This window comes from Thamnophis sirtalis, unplaced genomic scaffold (genome assembly GCF_051295495.1).
Source record: "Thamnophis sirtalis isolate CommonGarterSnake01/CBP01778 unplaced genomic scaffold, rThaSir2_p1.2 scaffold_3, whole genome shotgun sequence".
NCBI classification, from domain to species: Eukaryota; Metazoa; Chordata; class Lepidosauria; order Squamata; family Natricidae; genus Thamnophis; species Thamnophis sirtalis.
Window position 1 is genome coordinate 111,094,781 of NW_028261383.1, and position 22,126 is coordinate 111,116,906.

Genomic DNA, 22,126 nt, shown 5'->3' on the forward strand with positions numbered 1-22,126 from the left:
ATTTAAGTTTCTTTCAAATTATTTTGGAGGAATATCTCATCTCAAGAGCCACAAAAGTGCTCTAAGCAACCTAATTGATTTGGTATTCATATGTTCGCCAAATCTGGTATCTACATGAGCATAAATTTAAACATCTAAACCAGAATTTTCCGCTGAATGTGTAAATTCTGAGACCATCAGTACTATATGGTGATTGCAGCAGACTTTACCAAAGGAAAGATGTTTTCAAACTTAATCTTGAGAGCTGATCCCCATAACATCAAAATGGTGGTGTTTGTAGAGAATACAGTTTTTTTTTTATTTTCTTTGGACTGGACAGTTGGGGAAATACTATCATTTGAATGAAAGGAAAACCATTAAAAATAAGTGTTACTGAAGTGTCTTCTAAGATGTATGAGTTAATCTAATAAATTGAAGCAGCCTAGGGTTGAAGATTAGTACATGAGCTATGCAGTACTTCAGTTACACAGGGGCAAGGGAGTGCTTTGCAGCATGTATAGGCATACATCTAGAATCTATTGGGAACTCCTAAAACTAGGAGGACCAAGGTTACCAAAAGCAGCTTATTTCCTGGAAAAAGATATAACTGCTTTAAGAGTTCCCAACAGATATTATATGAGTACTCCTAGACTCTCTTAAAATCCAAAATTTTGCAGTTATAATAGGGGTTTCTTTTTTTAGTATATAGCACAATGAGGTAGCACACAGAACATCATATTAAGCATTGCCTTGAGCAAAGGGAACATTTGTTAATTCATGACATATAAGGACTAGAATCAAATTTAACAAATTTTGTTTTCAATCCTAAAATGTAAGAATAGGAAAGTAAAATTGGAGCCTTGCAAGCAGAAAGGATTTCTGATGAGAAATTCTGTTTTAAAATTAGTGATATCAAATCTGTTTATATTAAAAGAACTATATTAAGAAAAAGGAAATACTGGAAAACAGTCCAAAAACGCCAAATAAAATTAAAATAATTCTGGATGTCTCACAATAATCATACAAAGAAATTACTATAAAATCAGTAATATAACATTATATAGCATTATTTAAAAATGGCAAAGTTTATTTTACCTCATATTCTCCTCTTATTTGTTGTACAATTTCTGTGTAATAATATGCAGTTTTTGTGGTTGTTTTAATTAAAATTCGTAATCAGTTCTGAAAACACAAATTTACCAAAAAAATGTATGCATAGATCTGCTGAATTAAATTATAATGTACACTTTGAATTTCCAGTGTCTTCATGTGGAAAATCTCCTTCCATGTTTTTTTTAATGAATTTCCATTTTGTTTTGTTCTAAGTGTGCCATTTTTCTGTACTAACCCTGCACGGAAATAACTTGGAAACATAGTTTGAAGATTATTATACTGAGTATTTGCCAGAAGGGTTTTTTTATGTTAAGAACTGCCCCTTCAATATTTCAGCATGTTTTACTATTGGCTTTAATGGAACTTATTCCTCCACATTTGGTTTTGAATCTCCTGTACTTGACTTTTACGTTCTTTGTTTTCATTTTTCCCAAGTTATTTATATATTTAGTAATTATTATCAGGCTTCATGTGAGATTGTGTAGCCTCTTCTATTTTGTCATGTGATCTATACTATTAGCATAAAGATATTTGATCGAGGACACAGATCTATGTAGCAAAATCGCCTTCTTTTTCCTTCTGTTGAGTTTCTTATGTTCTGTTACCTTCTTCTGTCTCTATGTTTAGAAATAATGGAATGTAAAGCTATCATCCAATTTCAAAGACATTTAGAGTTAATTGATTTAAAACTACTATGTTAGTTCTAGTTTTTCTCACCATTCCCTAAGTAGTCAAATCTAAAAAATTTATTTAGCGTATTCTCTACTTTGTCTTCCAGATCTTTTATAAAGATATAAAACAAAATGGGACCGAATTGCGATCCCTGGATCCCACTGGAAATCTCTCCCCAACTAGATGGACTGCCACTTACGATTACCCTCTTAAAACGGTTAGATAGCCAGTTTTTGATCCATTTGATTGTATTACCTGTCCAAGACATCTTATGTTGGCCTTCTAACCATAAGATATTGTATAATACTGTATATGGCATGCTTTATTAAAACCCAGATAAAGTATCCATTACATTCTCATTATGTATTATATTGTAACTTTTACAGCCAAAGGACAATTAACAAATTATATATTTCTATGCCAAAGTTTATTAATTGATTCAGCCGATTTCATTTTAAAGCCATGTTGATTTAGCCTTTTGTGCTATTTTTTCTGTTCAATTATATCCTTCTTTTGTTTAATGATTACAAAAGAGTTAACTAAGGTTGTAGAATAGAATCAGAATGATCTTATTTCATCTTTCAGTAGGAAAAATGTCTTCATTTTAACTCTTTTTTTGTCATCAATGTTCAGATGATTGAAGTCCGTTTTAGAGATGTATTTATGTTTGCCTTAAATTTATTTAAGCCATATTGTTTGTGTTTATGTATGTGTGTTTTAAAGTAATTGTTTAATATAAGCTATTTCCCATCATATTGAATTTTAGCTTTGCTTACCCATTCCTATTGTTGTTATGTGAGGGGCTTTTTTTTACATTTTTAATGTATTTATACTTAACATGTTCATGGAATCTTAATTCATATTCTTATACACTGCCATCTTGGATTTGCTTTGCTTCAGATCACATTTAACTCTGCTTTCTTTGGTGAACATTTTTCTCTTCATTCTCCACATAGGGTGTATCATTCTATAACAATAATGTCTTTTTTAATAGATAGCTTCTTTGGGGCTTGTGAAATACACAACTTTGACCTATTTTCTGTTTGGGGAGCACCAATATTTTTTCCCTTATTGTTGCTCTAAATAATTTAGTAAACCTGCTAAATTATAATCTTGCTACTAGTATGTTTAAAATTGTAATTATCAAATATGTACTAGAGTAGGAAAAAGCAATACATATATGCTAATGAAAGTAATTGTTAAGCAATAATAGATGAAAACAATATAGAAATCTGTGGCAGATAGTGTTAATTTCTTCTACTAGGTTTTATACATACATACATACATACATACATACATACATACATACATACATACATACATACATAGCAAAATTTCATCATTGTTTAACTTGTTACCTGAAACTATTTTAAAGCTATTCAATTGCAAGCCAGACTCACTTATAACTTCCATCTCTTTTATCTATGAACTCCTGTATTGTTTAGAGATAAAGGAATTTTATCTAAATCATTTTACAATTATTTTAGATATAATATATAACTGCCCATTTTGATTTTCTGAATGCACTGGGAAATAAATAGATTCACCAGAAGATTTAGAGAAGGTAGAAGAAGACGTGATTTTGGGTAACAAGAAATAGCAAAAAAAAAAAGGGGGGGGATGCAAAGATTCCCCTAACATTTGTCCAGACATAGAAACAATCTCTGAGTGAAATAAATATGGGATGTAACTCATAAAGAGTACGATCCAAGGGTGGGTTCCGGCTACTGCTACTGCTGGTTCACTCAGGGATATGCTGCGTGCGTGCTTGATGCACACTACGTGCACATGCACAGTATTAAAAATGCTCCTGTGCATGCGCAGAAGGAAAAAAACCCAAGATGATGGTCCCTATGGCGCTGCCGAGAGAATCGGTTTGGGGACATGGCAGGCCAAGTTACTACTTACTTGGCCGAACCGGTAGGAACCCACCTCTGGTATGACCACAGACTCTTGATCTGCTGAGTGTGCTGTTTAGGTATTATGTAGATGAGCAAATTCAAGTATTTTGTTCTTTCCTTATTTATTCATGAGCTTAAATATTACATTAAATTTGATTTCAAATTAGAGGATTCTCCTTTATAAAATAAGATAAATGACCACTCAGAATAGAGGTACAGATAAAAATTACTTGAAATAGCCTGCTCTCTCAACTAAGATTAGGACAGCCATATTCCTTCAATCGTTTTAGCAAGCAATAGGACTGACTTTTCCAAACCTTTGGGATAAGGGATGCAACATAATTAAAAACCATAACACCAGGGAAGGATTCCTTTTAGATGGGAGGCCAAATTATATGTTTTATATTGTTGACTGTGTTTTATTGTGAGAATCCTGAGGATATAAAGATGTGTGTAAATCAATAAACAAAATGAGGAAAGACAATGAGCATCTTTCATAGAAAAAAATCATGGAATTCTTTCCAACTTTTTAAGAATAGGTCAGGATTGGGTAACCAGCAAGAAAGAAGGCATGGGACTTCAAATGGAGGAATTAGAAGTATTCTGAGTCACTGCCTAACAGTCTCTGCCTTATGGATGCAATGGGGAATATATTTCTTTTTTTAAAAAAAAAATCCACACCCAGTTTATGTAACAGTTTGTGGAAATCACCTTTGGGAGACAAGGGGAAAATCCCCTTTAGGGCAATGGTCAGATTAAACAACAGCTTAGCCCACAACTGGACTGTAGACATTTCAAACATCACAGAAGGGACTTTTCTTCCTCCTTCAGCTGTAAAGAAAATGAGGGAGAAATGCAGGGGTGAAATGCGACCGGTTCGGACCAGTTCGTCTGAACCGGTAGTAAAAAAAATGCTAGTGGTTTGGGTGAACCGGTACTTTTGACGATCGGCTAGGTGACAATCAGCTGTGACACAGGATTTATATTAGCTAGAATCATCGGATTTCCTGCTTTCTAGCTAATCTAAATCACATGGCACAGTGGATCCCCCCCCCTTGCTGTTCAACTTACCTTTGCAGACTTGGAAGGCTTCAAAAAATTTTAATGTAATCTTACAACAAAAGTAGAGCTAATTCTACTGGATGCGTTTCTTGTCTGGACTACTTTACAAGGTTGATAGTCCCCAACCAGAGTAGCACCATTTTAAAGCTTGATCTTTCTTTCCCTATATACCAATATTGGTCCAGTTCTTTTCATTTTTAGAGGATTATTATGCTGGGGGGGGGGGACAACATACAGACAAATAGTATCTTAGATGACTTTACATAATTTCTTTTCAGTATTTCATCAGTTTGGAAAGGATACTAAGGAAGAAAAAGCCTTAATAGAAGTTAATACTTCCAGGAAGGGTGGACAGAATGGTTAAGAATGGAATACTCAGCTGAATTCTGAGCTGCTGTGAAATTGTCTTTCAAATAATATCATACTGTATTATGAAAAATATGGATTTTTTTCCTCTGCAGCTGGATTCAGCCCACTTTTCAACTCCAGTTTTTCTTTTGCTTGCTTCTGCTGCACCAAATTTAGCCTCAAAACCTTATTCTGGTTTTGAAGACTTATCCTGCTTTCAGACAAACTGACAGTCTCAAGACTATTTTTCTTTTCTTTTTTTCAAAATTCCTGTTGATTAAAAATAATAGAAAGGGTAATATTTCCCCCCATTGGTAGTCACTTAGCTATTGTTTCAATTAATAAAACCATAGATTGTTTCTGGTATATCTTACCTGTGGCAACTAAAGAGAATGTATATAGCATAAAAAATATGAGGAAGGTTAGACTAAAAGATATCAATTTCCTCCCAATAACTCCGTACTTTATCCAGCTTAGGATGGAAATGAACTATGATATTATGCCTTTCTAGTTCAATACTTGCATTGTGTTGAACTGCATTTCATTGGTTGTCTCATACAGCATCAGAATAGCACACATTAATTCTTAATTGGCATTTGTTTTTTTACCCAGAACAGAATTCCTTCTATTTCTAAAATTCTTCCCCCCCAAAAAAAGACAAATTGCCAAGATGAAATTGAATTTTTTCATCATATAAAAATTGGTCTACATAGTTCAAAAAAATAACATAGAAGTTAAGATTGATTGTAGAATTAAAGATACTATTCAATAAATGAATTTTACTTGTTCCATGCTACTCACACTGAATTTGCAATCTTAATGCTGCAAAAAAAAACTTAAAACATTATTAATCATTATGTCTCACTGTTACATAAGAATTTGCTCTGAACCATCAGTTTCCTGAATACAATTGTTTGCTATTTTCCTTAGCCTTATGTAAGAATGTGATAAGACACATATATGAGGTGACAAAGACAGTAGCAAACTGTAGACTGTTTCAGAAAATATAGATGGTAGCTTCACCATATTTCTGCAACAGAAATCCTGGTGACATCACCAAAAAAGTCAAATCAGCTGTGCAAGACTCTTTATGCATCAGAATGATCCCAGAATTCCATTTTTACTTCATCCTAGGACAGAATTTCTCACCCTCAGCAACTTTTAAAAGGGATGGACTTCAATTCCCAGAATTCTTCAGTCAGTATAGCTGGCAGGCAAATTGTGGGAGTTAAAGACCACTTCTCTTAAAGTTTGCTAAAGTTGAGAAACACTCTCCTAGGACATTCACATAGAGTGACTAAAGTAGAACAGTCCTTTTACATCATCAGTACATTTGAAAAATTAAATACGTCTTGCCACAACAGTACTTTTCTCAGGCAACATATTTTATCTCTGAGGAATTTTTTTAGTTTACATTTACATATAAAATACTGGTGAACAAATGCTTTGGATCAAAACGTTGAGTCCAAAGCAGCCTGTTTTGAGTGGGAAACAGCTGCTTCAAGTGTAAAATGTTGCTATTCTGAGAATTGTACACTTCCCAAATGCTTAAAATAAGAGTGGGGTTCATGCTGAAAACATGATGTTTCAAATTCAAAATAACTTGATTTTAAAAATATTCCTCATTCAAAGGTTCAGGAAATGTTCTGTTTAGAGCTTCAGGCTCTTTGGAAGTAAAGTCGATAATGTCTTCTATCTCTCAGCTATGGTCAAATTTCAGGATCCATATCTAAGTACCTTTTTAACTCTTAATACACTTGATCACCTTGCTTTTAAGCAGTCTAGCGCTTGTTCTCATAGAATTGTGCATAGTGATATAAAGAAAAATCTCTGATGAGATTTAGATGGTACAATTGTTTTTCTGAAAGATTGCCTACAGGACCCAATTTATCCAGTGCCTTCAAGAATGTTTTTTGCACAGACCTTCCAGTGTGTGTGTGTGTGTGTGTGTGTGTGTGTTTGTTTGTGTGTTTGTTTGTGTAACTCCTTGTCTTATGGAACTGTAGTCAGTTTAGTAGTTAGGGCAAAGCCAAGTCAGATACAATTAAACATGAACAGCAATTCAAATGTTAGGAGACTAGAACCGTCATTGGGGTTGCTTGGTTGCATCTGTCTGAAGATATACATGGCTCCCATTCTCCTGGGGTTCTAGAAGTCTCTTAAGACTTGGTTCTGTTCCCAGAATGAGGCTTAGGATTCTGTGAAAGCCTTGTCAAGGTTTTTGTTTTTGGGTTTTTTTGCATGTTGGGGAGTGCTGTTTCAGTTCCAACAGTCATGTGTTTTTAATAGAGTTTTAATATACATATTGGACATATTGTCCAAATAGTTTTTGAGTTGAGCAGTTTTAATAAATCAACTAAAGAAATAGTTACCTTAACAGAGTATTATTTAAGCAGAAAAGACATCATGAAAGTGGCATTGTTATGTACGATGTTAATAAGTAGTGCACAAGACATAGGGGGAAAAGGGTGGCAAAACATTTGAAGACATACCCTGTGACCTATATACTTGTTTCTGAAATGAGGACATAAGCAGAAACAACCAGGGCTTGAATTATGATGGTGACATATTTTGTTTCTTTATTTTTGTTTGTAATAGATAACACCTATTGTGGTCTTTATGATAATCCTTCTATCTTCTCTGATCAATAGTTTGGTATATTTTTTATAAAAAGGGAAAGGAAGAGGAAAGAGAAGATCAAGCTTAAAGAAAAGAAGGACTAGGGGAGACATGATAGCAGTGTTCCAATATCTCAGGGGTTCCCATAAAGAAGAGGGAGTCAAACTATTCTCCAAAGCACCTGAGGGCAGGACAAGAAGGAGAAACTAATCAAGGAGAGAAGCAACTTAGAACTAAGGAGAAAGTTCCTGACTGTTAGAACAATTAATCAGGATGCAATTGGACTTTAAATTTTTAAGTTTTATTTCAAAGTGTATTTTAATTATGCCAAAAATCTGTAAAGTAATGCATAAAAGGGTATTGCAATAAATTGTCTGATAGGAATAGCTGGGCTGATGTCAAAAAAGGAATACAAAAGCTGTTTTGATTCTAATGGTCTCTAGTTGCCATTCAGTTCTAGAACTGTTCAGCAAAGTAAAACAAACAAAATAGTATTTGTAAATAAGTTTAGAATTTTAAAAAATAGCATTTAGGAAGATTTTTTTTAAAGCTAGGAAAGGCCAGTTGATTTCTGTATTTATTTTATTTAGAAAGCTGCTTCATTGTGCTGTGTAAAAGGCAAGAAATAATGCAAATTATAGAATACATATAAATATAATAATTAAAAGGATATTATATAATATTATGCTAAAACTACATTTAGTAATAATAATTCAGGTCACTGGGTGTTCTAGAACAGACAGATCTTTGCCAGCTTCTGCAAGGCCGGAAGGTCTCAGAGGACAAGACATTACACAGAAGGATAACTCCTACAGAGACTGTAGGGGTGCTTTGGCTATATTTTTCAGTGACTAGAGACCCTTAGCTCGCATTCCCTATAACAGATAATGTTAAAGATACCCACACTTTGAGCTACATAGTACTTTACAACTAACTAACACCTTCAATTATACTCTATAACAATTTGGAGTTAAGGCCTCTATTACTTTGAATTAGGGGATAGGCAATTTAAATATTGCATACATCTCCCACATGTTTTATTGTTCTCTTCCTCAGGATGAAATTTTGTGAATGGTTTGATTTTTCAGTCTGTGTTTAGCAAGCAACAAAACAGTACAGTTCACATGTTAGTTATGTAATGCATATTTGATACTAAAGAAGAAAGTGAACAGTGCAGTAATTTCAGCCAGTCAGAAAATAATAGTCTATGTAAAATTACTCCCAGAGAAAAATAATTACTTCCCTTTGTTATAAATGAACATAGTTTCAGATATTAGATCTCATCTCATCAATATATTAAAATGTTACATGCAACTCCTTTAGATAGCCATCATTTTGGAGTTTCTAGGAACTGGTTGGAATTGCCTTTCCAAGTAAGTATATAAAGAAAAAAATCAGCAGTACCTCAGAGTACTGTATGATTGATTTTTGGTCTATCTGTAAATTCAACTTGTTCTATTTACCATGTAATGATTTAAGGTGATTATAAGATGCTTCCATGACTAGTAATTTGAGTATTAATACAGTATTCATTTTATATTTTCATCATTTTTGTTTTTCCCATTCATTCATTTTTATCTTTTCAGCTTTCTTCCAATGGAATTATCCTAAGCTACATCTAAAGTCTGTGTTTTATTGCTGTATAATCCTTAAGCACTTTCATAATGTTATTTTCACATCATTTCAATTCATATGTTGAGGGGAGAGGGTTGGGCTGGTTTCAAAGCCTACCAGTTTGGATATATCTATGTGTGCATGTGTATACATGCATATATACGCTCACTTATATTTGCTTCCATTACAAATACATGTTGTCCACAGTGTCAGGGCTAAGACAACAACAGCATTTCTAAAACAAGGACCTACAGTACTTCTGCTGCTTGTTGGCTCACACTGCCCTGTGCTTTTAATTAGTGTGCATAGTTTACAATAATAGCCTATAGTGCATTAATTTTTAATGAAAACTAACAGCTGATTTTTTTCTAAGGAAACTGGTTTTGATTTTATTAACTTACAGGACAGAAGAATAATTGGCACATATCATTGTCCAGAAATGTATTCAACAAAGGTATATTTTATTGTTTTCTTAATGGTTTTATCCTTAGGGATGTAAAACTGAGAGCTTGAACTCATTGCAGACCCAAAGGCACATTATTTGTGACCTGGCATCTTCATGCCAAGATCTTATCCAACTTTGGTTGAATTGCAAAGGGTGTTCATTCTTTTGAATCATCTCCACATCATTTACCCAATCACCACCTAGTTCTAACTGATAATGCATTCTTCATTTCCTATATTGAACTACACTGTATTGTTTGGCAATGTTAGATAGCGTCCACATTTTTGCCTCAGATGACTGCACTTGGTGAAGTGATGTTGCTTTCTAAAGTCTGTAAAACGCTTTGGGATCCTTCTGGATGAAAAGCGCCTGCAGAATTAATGTTTTTCACTGTTGTATTGTAAGCTTATTTTTTTGTTACAAGCATACATTTCCATTAGAAATGGGTGAACCTGTTCTGTTGTTCTGAAACTCAGCATTACTTTCCTAATCAAAAACACAGATCAACTTCAAAAATTGGTTCAATTTGTTTTTCATCAATTGAATTTACTTCCTATTTTGGAAACTGATATCTGCTTAATGTTTATAAAGAAAAACACAAAACTTCTACCTTCCTATGGAAGTTCATCCATTACTAATTTTCTGCTAGTAAATGATTTCCAGTGTGTTTTTAGAAGAGAAGTAGATGCCTCCAGCCTTCTTAAATAGTAGTATCATCTGACAAATGTTTGATTGCAGAAAATTGATTACAAGAATAAAATATGAATCATACAAAATGAGATATTCAAAAAAATGTCTTCTAAATTATTTAAACATATGTCAGCTTCATACTGTGTTAACTGAAATTGCATCTCTGTAGCAGCTATACAAATCTTCAGAGCTGGTCATATGAAAATTTTCAGATTCCTTTTTGTCTAAATATACATATTTTACTATGAGATCTAAAGAAGGCTGAAGATTGATTAAAAGTTTGGACATTGACTGGAAATTAAAAAATAAAAATAAACTTTCAGAAAGCTTGCCCACCCTGCTTGTATGATTCCCTCCATACAACCTAACCACTCTTCCCCAAATTAACCAATGCTCCTCTTTTATGATTTCTGATATCAATGAAAATGTTATTTGTTTCACAACTGTACCCCAGAGTTAACTTTTTTCCTTTTAAACAGTTTCAATATAGTGACTTAAACTTTAAATAATTTACCATTTGGCAAATGGTGAATTCTTCAGTGTTTAGTTCCATGAAATTCACATGGAAATACTGGGCACATTTGTGTGTACTGTGTAAATATTATCATCCCTACCCATTTACCTGTTTGGGAGTGGCTAGCTAACTTTTGGTTTCAAGGATGAAGCAGTAATGTCTTGAAAAATGACTTGGCTATGCTTATGCATATACATTTCTTAAGGGAATGCAGACATGATATGCTTGGTTCTCAATATGTTTGTTTCATATGAAATGATAAAGGAACAGTCCCAGACATTCTGACTAGAATTATCAAATTCAATTTAATAAATGACAATGTCATATTTAACCCAATAATAATAATAATGTACACATTTCTGCAAATGCATGAAAAACATTGTCTGTAAAATTCGTAGTACTGTTTGTTTGAATATTTCTGAGAGACTAATGCAACGTTTATGTGTTTTGTGGACCCTGATATAAAGCAATTATGCCACTGTCTCCTACGGCAGTAGGCAGGTTGACATACTCATCTATTACCAAACCAATTGCTTGCAGATCTCAAGTTTTCAGGTTGCCAGGAATATGGATGAGAATATTTTTTCAAACATACGTCCCTTCATCCATGTGTCTTCCCAATGTACTCCCTTTTAAAAACAAAGCACTGGTGATACACAGCATTGTCATTGTGATGCATATCTAATTGAGATGTGTGTGACTGTTTAGATATGTGGATCCACTCAGCATGGTTGGATCACCAGGGTTCCTAGAGCCAATTATTGGAGTAGTGGTATTTTGTCCACAATGATTAGATTATTTGTTTTATCTGATTTGTATGACTGCCCATCTCACAAATATAACTCCGGGCCTGTAGTTTTTTACAAGTTAAAATAATACTAAATAATAACAAGATAACAAAACAGTATTAGAAACTTAAAATGACAAACAAGGGAACCAATCGATCAGCACATCACGTGTTTGCCAAATCTCCTGATCTCCCCACCTGCATGACTGGGAAAACAACCTTAAGGGCTTCCTGAAAGGTCAGCAGTAAGAGTTGTCTGACTATCCCAGAGGTGTGCATCTCCAAAGGGCAAGTTCTGTGACAGAAAAGGCATGTTTCTCCTGGGTCCCACAAAATGACGTTAGCTGAAAGATGGGATTTGGAGCATACCCCTTCTGCCAGGCTTGATTTGACTGGTAAAGGCCATTGGAGAAAGACAGTCCTTCAAAAATTTTGACTATTTTCTTTCTTAATCTTGAGATACTAAAAAAAGCAAGCCAATTAAGAGGCAATGCATTCTATAGTTTTGAGGAAAATGGATTGAACTGCTCCATTCTCACCAAATTGTAGCATATCATGTGAGTCACTTTGATATCTCTTAAGATGGCTTGCAAACATTGTAAAATCTTTCTAAATTCTTTTGTTTTCAAATACAACGTAAATAATTTTCTAAACTGATACACAGTGTATCAACATTAAGGTTAATATAAATTTAACTTGAAAAATACATTTAAAGCTCAGATAACGAAATCAAATTATTACATACTGAGAATAAACTTCTTCCTAACATGGATAAAGATTGGTGCTATTTTTAATCAATAACTCACAGACAATGTAAGTATAACCCATATTTACTTCTGAATAGCAGAGAGTAGCATTTGCTAAAACATGAGACTAGAAATATTGATAATCCTGGCCTCACTTATTTTTCCCGTTATTCGTATATGATTCTCAGAAACTGCTTGGACAAGTCTCTACGGTTTTCTTGGCAAGGTTTTTTAGAAGTGGTTTGCCAATGCCTCCTTCCTAGGGTTGAGGGGAAGTGACTGGTCACCCAAGTGACCTTTGTGCCTAAGGCAGGATCAGAATTCATGATCTCCTGATTTCTAACCTTAACTATTACATCAAACTAGCTTTTCTCTTAATTAAAAATACTTTTAAAATAGTATTAACTTTCAATATGATTTTGCTATAAAATGAATGCCTGGTTATTTTGGTTTTTGAATTACAACTAAATGCTATGCCTAGCAATTGCATTAATATGATCCAGGATTGATTTTTTTTTTATTTTCTTCTCAATGATATCCTCCGTAATAAACTTTGATGGTGCCAGTGTAAACATAAAATTAATTATCTTTATACCAAAGTGAGCATTGTAAGCCCCCACCCACCCAACTGCATGTTTCGAAATTATTTTCAATGGAGTTAGCCCTGCATACAAACAACAGAACAAATATAACAAATGTTTTGAGGAAAGTAGGTGAATATCTGCACTATTTCATGCTACATTATTCTTGAGCTCATTAAAAATATTGTTAAGATGTTCAGAACTAAATGATTAGGCCAATAAATATTAGCTCACAGTGGCAAATCTACAAACTTCTAAGATTCAGTAACTAGATAAAGTTACTGAAATGTGTCATATAATTTATTTGCCTGAGCTATAAAAAAAATTACCAGCCTGTGTCCGTTTTCTGACTATGCAGTGTTTCAGATTTGAAAGCAAAAGGGGATTTGGGAAATTCTGAGACACACATTTTGTCTTGTCTAAAACTGCTGGAATTGCATGGCAATTCTGCTGTCTCAAGAAAGGATGTAGCTATTTTAAGGAGATAGAAACTGAATGTTTAATGCACCAAAGCATTAGTGGACTTCAAATCTGAAGCACCGTGTATCCCTGCTGTGTATGCTTCTCTTTTGATCAGCACTGAGTGTTTAATGGCTTAGATCCAGTCTTTTAATAATTGGTAGAGTTTGGTAGCTGATTTCACACATTAAGACAATTTCTTCTGTTTTCCAGATGGACCCACACGAGAACATTTTGTTGAGCACGCTTGAAATTAAAAACGAGATGGCTGCCTCTGAAGCTGTTATAGGGCTTGGGGACCCTAGAAGCACGATGCTGGCCTATGATACCTCAAGTATCCAGTATCGGAAGGCTGGTTTACCAAGACACAGCTTTGGCCGTAATGCTCTGGAACGGCACGTGGCCCAAAAGAAAAGCCGGTTAAGGAGACGTGCTTCTCAGTTGAAAATTAATATCCCTGACTTGACTGATGTAAATGCCATAGATCGATGGTCACGCATATTCTTCCCGGTGGTTTTTTCTTTCTTCAATATTGTCTATTGGCTTTACTATGTGAACTAAAAACAAAGAAAGCCACACAAATATCAAGAACTGGATTTCTCTTCAAAATTGATTGTACAGCCAAATGTGGGACTTAGGGAGAACAAAATCTATTCAGGACAAATTATTTTAAAACACCTTATTTGCTGGCCCACTCTATAACCTATTCAGTAATGTTTGGATTTCTTTTGCACAAATGTGAAGCCTATCAAGTTACAGTACAAATGTATACAATCTGGCTTTTAAAGATATATAATTGCATTTGATGTTTGGAGACAGACCTGAAACTTGGTCATTTCGTTTTTGGATAATATTGAAAAGGGAATGCTGAAAAGTTAGGTTTGCATTCTCAGAGCAATTTCTACTTCTATGCTCATCTGGGTTAAACAGCATTATTTGAATGGAAAGAATACAGTCATATTATATCAAAATCAACATCATATTCATATTTTACCTTTTTAATGTTAATTTGAAGCTACGGTAATGCCTGCCATCATACTATGAAGACATGCATCAAGTTGTTGACTGAATTAAGAGTTCTTTTTGGAAAATATGAAAGCAACTTACACATATTTGGGAAGTGTTTAACTGAGATATTGTAAAATCAGCATATTGATTACCATGATGTGAACCATAGAGATACAGTATTTTGGAGATGGCCAATATGTCCAACAGTATACCATTAAATATATCTAGGAGCCTTCTATGTATAAGTGCCAAATGAGAGTGGGCCGGCAGTTTCTTCATAGATAGTTTTCTCTCAGTGCTTTGTACTTTTTTCTGCAACAGAGAAAGCTGTGCCAAATGTTGTCAAACACAAGGATCAAGTAAACCACAAGAATCATGCAAATTACAAATCTTGATCATCAAAATATTTCCTAAATTATAGTTTGGGTTGCATTTCCTTCATGTTTAAAAGAGATTGAGTAGATCATAACTTTTATAGTTCATATATTTATTTAGATATGCACATAGAAACCTCAAAATAGTAAGCTTATTGTAAGGAACTGATTATCTTCTTCGCTCAATACTTTTGCATTCAGTTTTAGAACTTTTTAAAGAGAGGACAATGAATTGGAGAGAGCTACTCATGTATTTTCCAGCTGAAGGGACTGAATTATTTTCATCATCAGTTCAAGAAATACCTCTCCACCTCTTTTTTTCCCCCTCATATAATTATTTCACAATTATATGGCTTTCATTTGTTCAGCTTTATCCTTTAATTGATTCAAACTTACATAGGATTCATATAATGTAGCTGTGTCTTCCTGGAACAGAAGATCAACCTGTTTCAGGAAATAAATGGATTATAATAGTTGGGGATGAGTATCTTTTGGAACCAGAAATGTTTCATTTTTTTAATTACATTTTTTTTGTATGTATCTATGTATATATTTCCTCCAGCTGATGGTTTCAGTAGCACAAAGGTCTCTTTTATTTCTCTGTAATATACTTTAAAATTGAGCTTTCTAGGCTCTCTGCAAGCATACTTGGTTGAATTATGAACTTCACACTTTGTGAAACCTAGTCTTGTGACTCAGGCACAACAGCACTGAGCACACTTTCTTTTGTCATGTTTTCTTCCACAAGATAGGCAGTGTTTTAGAAGACCCCTTCTGAAGCATCTTTTGGGACAAATAAGGTTTTGCTACATACATGTGTATGTTATTATTATTATTTCTTTTGTTGAAATTGCCCATTAATTTTATAAAAAAATGTGAAAACTATCAACCTTGGGATTTTTAGACATTAGAAAAGAAAATCCTTTCTATCCTTTTTCTCTTCTCAGATTGGTTCAACAAGCCAGCCTTAGAAAAACTACAGAATCAGCTCCTAAAACTGCACTTTACCATAGCTGGAAGTTTATAGTACAAGCCATAATATTTTCTAACCTTTCCAAGGAGAGGGTGAATTTTACCCTGGGGGCTAACAAAGAAAGTACATATTCACCTCCATGAGGTCATTTATGTTATTAAGTGGAAGATGCTTCCAGGAGTAAATGAGAAATCACATTTCTGAATAAATTAATTCAAAGAGATATGAGGAACTTAAATTAAAATGAGGCTTAAAGTAAGGTGGGCAAACGGAGGATAACACAAAAAGGTTTACCTCCTCTAATACCAGCCTGTGGTAGAGACAAAAACATTACACAGTTTACTTCACAAAGGACACTGAAATAAGCTATTACCGTTGAATTTATCTGAAATATACTTTGATTTGGTTTTATTTAGAACCATGTTTTGCCTAATAATTTATTCCTTTAATTATTACTTTTTTCAGGTTTTGGATGCATACTAGCCAGCAATTAAGGTGTTTTTTCTTCATATATTAAATTCATCATAAAATTACAATGATATAATATGGCACAGTTTTAACCATAACTTTCAGATTAAAGCTCTGTAAATATGTTCTGTATATGACTGCTACTAAGTTTAATATGCATTTTCCAACTAAAACTCATGTGCCATATTTATGTTTGTCTAAGGAAAGCTATGTTTCTATAGACATGGTAGCTTAAATGACTGGGAAGAGAGAATCAATGTCATCCTGAACACTTTCAGCAAAGTTTGAATAATAGCATTGAAAGACATACCTGGGAATTTTTACATTCTAATATATAAAATCAGCCAGACAAAAGCACAATGCATAGATAAGATGAGAGCAAGTACATATTGCTAGCCAGCTAAATATATCTAGGAAAACGAGCCTGCTGGGTAAAATATATATTTTCTTTTCTTTTTTAAAATAAGCTTAGATTTCAATTTCCCACTTAGTGAAATTAATTTAAATAAGCCAAGCTCAGACCATTATCTACATATATAAAACAAATAAAGACATATTTCCACATGTTTATATATATTCTTGAATGTGTACACATATATGTGTTTATATCTTATGTGTGTGCGTGCCTACATATACATAGACATGCACACACATACATATGCATTTTTACACAGTCTCCTAATCTAGTGAAACCAGTTTGTGCATAGAAATGGATATGTGCCCATTGATATGTAAACCAAGTGGGCAGGTTGCTGAATAATGTGTGGGGAAAGCTGTCTCCATATTTACAGCTTCTGACACTGGTGTCCCTCTTATGTTGATGGGACAGTTCAAAATTCAATTTCCTGCAAGCATTTGCAGCCACAATAAAATTGCAGGACCATATTTACATCTTCTGTTACATCTGTTTGGTGCTATAGAGGGATGTTAAAAGAAGCAGTATGTGATTGAAAGAAGCAACAATCCCAGATTCCATCCAGGTCCCCCTGCCCATTCTTAATAGGATGCCATCATTCTTGAATGATGAGAGGTAATTTGAGATGCCACCAGCAGATTCAAGAAAGGGGAAATTGAGTTGTTAAGAGACGTGGTCTCTATTTTATCCTCCAGAGAGAAGGATCAGGGCTGAGCTAGAGACATTGTCATCAAGTCCAGTCCAACTTCCTTTTTAATTAGCATTGCAGGCCTACAGCCTCTGCACTGCTCATAATTGCCTGGATTTGAGCTAGAATCTTGCATTGGTATTTCAAAAGGAATAAGCTAATAACAGTTGTGTTTCTATAGTCAACTAATATGTGAATATTTTTGAGAACATAAATTACTAATGTATTTAAAATCTTACTATACAGGGTAACTGGGCATTTCTATATCAGCAGATTAATGCATATAAATCTTATGAAGCATTTCACAGTGGATATTGCGATAGTACTGTATCTTCTACCATCTCAACAGAGGCTAACTCTCACATTGTTTTGTTTATTTTTTTTTCAACAAAAGCATCTCTACTAACTTTTTTAAAAGTCCTAATACCTAGATAGGAAAAGCAAAACTATGACATATTTCTCTGGAGAGAAAAGAACAAGAAGGTACCGGTACAATAGTTTAAAAATAGTGATCATAACATTTTGCTATCTTGTACATAAGTCATACAATGTGAGCAATCGTAATTAAAAAAACCTGTAAATATTATCAGATTTCTTAACATTTTTAACTTCTAATTTGTACTTTAATGTAAGGCAAAAAGTTGATTCTACTTATGGTTTAGGTTAGTGTCCTAAAATCATGTAAATATTTAAATAAGCTGTAAATGAGATGTCAATAGAAAGAGTATTTGTTCAGTGGTTTTTTTTTAAATAAGTACAGTAATTGCAGTTTTCTAGCAGAACAATTTAAACACCCTTTTGCATAAGACATGGATTTCAGAGGACAATTTCAAAATTACAAATAATAAGATTGGCATTAAATGATTAAATCAGTCTCAATGTAACCAGTTCATCTGCTTAATGAGTACCATTATCCATTGACTCTGGTGCACATAGAAATTCAAGGGTATGTGGATACTTCAAAATAGCTATGCTGGTATGATGTTTATACTAGCCTCTCTGAAGTGCTGCAAGTTAAGAATTTTTGTTGCGTCTGATATTGAAATGAATAAGGCAACTGCTAATTCTGCAGAGCAGCTTGAGAAAATTGGAGCTACATGCAGTTTGAGAATTGCGGCCTTTGTTTTTCATGAGCCTATTTAATTTCCATTAATACTAAGTCTGAAATTCTGAAAGGACTTCAGAATTGCCATTAACTAAGGAGTGTGACCTAAAGGAACTCCTGCAAAAAGTTGGGGCTATCAAGTGACTTAAAGAGATCATACTTGTAGTTAGAGAGTAGTCTGTCTAGTGTACCATGAGTCCTTAATAGAATATCTTATTACTTCTTAGTCTCAGCAACTTTTAAGATATGTGCGCTTTCGCTTTCAGAATTTCTCAGCCACCCATGCTGGATGGGAAATTCTGGAGGCTGAAATCCTCACATCTTAAAAAGTTGCTCAGGTTGAGAAACAGAAAATCCTATTGTTTGGGCCACAATGGCAGTCTTTTATCCAGACACAGTAATAATACTTTGATTTCCTCTTCCAAAAAATGAAATGGATATAACATAGATTCAAGGAACTACAGTTTTCTCATGACTGTAATATTATTCTCAGAAAGACATCATGCACATTCCTTGTGTCCATGAGGATTCCCACTGTTTTTTAGAAACTGTCTGGTACAAAGAGATTTGTCTGTCATTGTTTAGCATTCTGTTCCTTTCCAGCCCAACCCAATCCATCCAATGCCAAAGAATCTTTACTTAAAAAATATATTTAAAGGGAACTCTATTAATATATTGCTTAACACCAAAGGTAAAGTTTAACAAAAATGCACTAGGAAATGTTCAAGAGAATTTTTGAGGAATTAATAAAATGTTAGTAAGTAATTACCATGTTATAGCTTATACCAATGGTATTTATAATCCAAGTTAATTAATTCATGATAAAGTGGAGTAGATTAACTTTGCAGGTTATATGCAACACATTTTATGTGTCAAATTAAGTATTTTGATAATGAATCTATATTAATGTTATTATTTTAAGTCTTAACTCCAAATACCTACAGTTAAATTCAATTTCTTCTAAATGTTTTGCTCATCACCAACGTTCTCTAATTCAAATTCAGCAGCATTATATATGTTTGCATTGTTAGTGCCATTGAAGGATTCACCAGGGAATACATTTAAGATCCATCATATAGTTTTAGTTCATGCAAGCATTTAAGACATCTAAGAACTCATAGTTGACCATGTTTTGAGATTTCACAATTTTAATTTGCATGGGTGTTTAAATGATTCTGTTAGTACTGTCTTTGCATCCTTCCTCTTCCTCTTTTTTTAACCTAATACTATTTACTCCATAATGTAGTAATCATGAGACTTACTAATGACCTTGTAGCCTTTCTAATATGCACATAATGCACATTTTCCAATGGCTAGAAAATGCAAAATATTAGTGGATAACATTGCATCAGATTTTCATGTTTTTTCTCAGAAGGACTGCTAACCTCTGGAATAATAGAGGTAGTAAAATGATTATTGTAAATTGAATAGCACATAAGAGATATTTTCTTGAAACTAAACTTATTACAGCCAGTTTCAGCATGTAAATATATAATAATGTTGGCTAGTGTGTAACTCTTAAACTAAAAAATATAAATAAAGGAAATATAAAAGAATCTATTTATTTTTATTATTATTTATATTTATAAGATATAATCTTTCCATGATGGCTAGGAAAAAAAAAACTATCACTCTATTGCTGCAAAATCCAAGATGGTTTGTTGGATCTGAGGAGCTTACTTTTTTTATTTAATGTTTTCCCACACGAGTAAAAGGCCAAAATAGTTCATTTGTTCACTCTCTTCAGTGTACACAATGTCATTCAATGCAGCTTCCATGAAGATTTTACCCATGCATATACCTTTAAGGATAATAGTATGGTGGCTGGTAAGGGGATAGGAGAGAGTCTGATTTGTGTAGAATAGTGCTTGAAAAGGTTTTGGCTTACCTTGCGGCAAAGTGGAACATTGTGCCCAAACTGATTGATAGTCCTTATCATTAATAAGGACTGCTGCATGTGGCACGACTAAAACTGGTAACTTGCTGTATTATAAAAAGTGTTATGTGAAAACTTTAACTGACCAAAGCCATGAGAAGGAGCAGCAAATAAATGTCTCTGTGACCATATGTCATGTTCATTATGATGAACATGACATATGGAAGGAAGATTGTTATGTGGAATGGAAGAGAGGCATAAAAGAAAAATGGATATGTTGGGGTGTGTGAAAGAAAGGTATAATAAATCTGTAGAATGATGCTTTGATTGGATGAATGCCTGTAGAGAACTGAAGACATGGGTTTAATTGTGAATGAAAGGGCACACATATATATCAGAAAGTATGAATCGGTATCATCTAAATTGTGGGTGAGTATGAAAGCAGAATTCCAGAGGTTGCTGCCACAATGATAAGGGGGGGGAGGGAATAGAAATTATTTTTGGGGAAAAATGCACATTTTGAATGAATGTGACCCATGGAAAAAAATAGGTGGGAAAGAATGAGATGAGTGAATATAGACATAAGAACTGTGGCATTTGCAAACCTTGTAGTAAATGACACTGGTGATGGTATGTGCTTACACAAAAATCTGTTTCAAATATGTAGCTCAAACATGTCTATTCATAACTTTATATGTTAAAGGAATGAATATAAATCTTAAAAGTATGGTTGATTAGGTTCCATATGAAGATATACACAATCAGTGTAGAAAAAAAGGTGATGAAAGTTTTTGAATGTGACTCATACTTTTTTAATAGTCAATCTTGGGGCAGGGGTAAGGGAATGTATATGGAGCAGAAAGAAGTGGGGAAAAATAGAGTAAACCTAGAATAACCACAGAAATAATCTTCTATGGAAAACCATTAGCTTTTTTCACATTGGCGTATTACATGTTGGATAACTTTATTTATGAAATAAATGAAACAAGCATCAAACTCTGGTGGGATTTCCCTTATTCATCAGAAAGAACTACATGACATATTGATAGTTTGGTAGCACAGGTACGCAAAAATCCAGAAAAATCAAAAAGAATGAATATTTTTTCACAGAACTGTAGGTACATAAGGTGACTGACTAATGTAAAGGAAACCAGATTTCCACATAAGAAAAAAAATCAAATTCTAGCCTATCACTTTCTTGCCTGATTTAAAATTTAAACTGGATCATTTTGAAATAAGTTTGATTCACAATTAAATCAAAATTGAGTCCTATCCTGTGACACAGTAACGTCACCTTGAACAGAAGCCCAGAATTATTTACCATTTGAAATTTAGTCATATGGAAAAATAAATTAGGGTAGAAAAGAAATAACATGGATAAGGTTTGGCAAAAGTGTCCGGGCTCCATGTAAAATCAGATTTACAAATCTAATGTCCCGTCACAAAATACAAATAAATAATTGGTGCATATTCATGCTTTCATTTCTTTCCTCTCCATGTGAAAATTCTGTAAGTGTGTGTCTGCTAACTACCATAACTTAAGGATAAACCGAAAGGAATCTACTTATCTTTTTTTTTAGAAAAAAGGATAATCACATTAAGAAAGATTAAGCATAATATTAAATTACAGCCAATCACACATCTTAACTGAATTTACTCTCGTGCTAATGAAGATCAAAGAAAGAAATT

General features: G+C 33.6%; 1 protein-coding gene across 5 annotated transcripts in view; it reads left to right on the forward strand.

The window, feature by feature from the left end:
- GABRB2 (gamma-aminobutyric acid type A receptor subunit beta2) overlaps positions 1 to 17,853 on the forward strand; it is a 109,362-nt gene extending 91,509 nt beyond the window's left edge. For 2 of the 5 annotated variants that reach the window (XM_014061465.2, XM_014061608.2), the window contains exons 10-12: positions 1,871 to 1,981; positions 9,712 to 9,762; positions 13,744 to 17,853. In XM_014061465.2, the coding sequence (XP_013916940.1) occupies positions 1,871 to 1,981; positions 9,712 to 9,762; positions 13,744 to 14,091 (510 nt within the window). In that variant the 3' untranslated portion in view covers positions 14,092 to 17,853. The remainder of the gene's footprint in view (positions 1 to 1,870; positions 1,982 to 9,711; positions 9,763 to 13,743) is intronic. The other 3 variants (XM_014061687.2, XM_014061763.2, XM_014061839.2) reach the window with 3 other exon arrangements.
- The last annotated feature ends 4,273 nt before the right edge of the window (positions 17,854 to 22,126 follow it).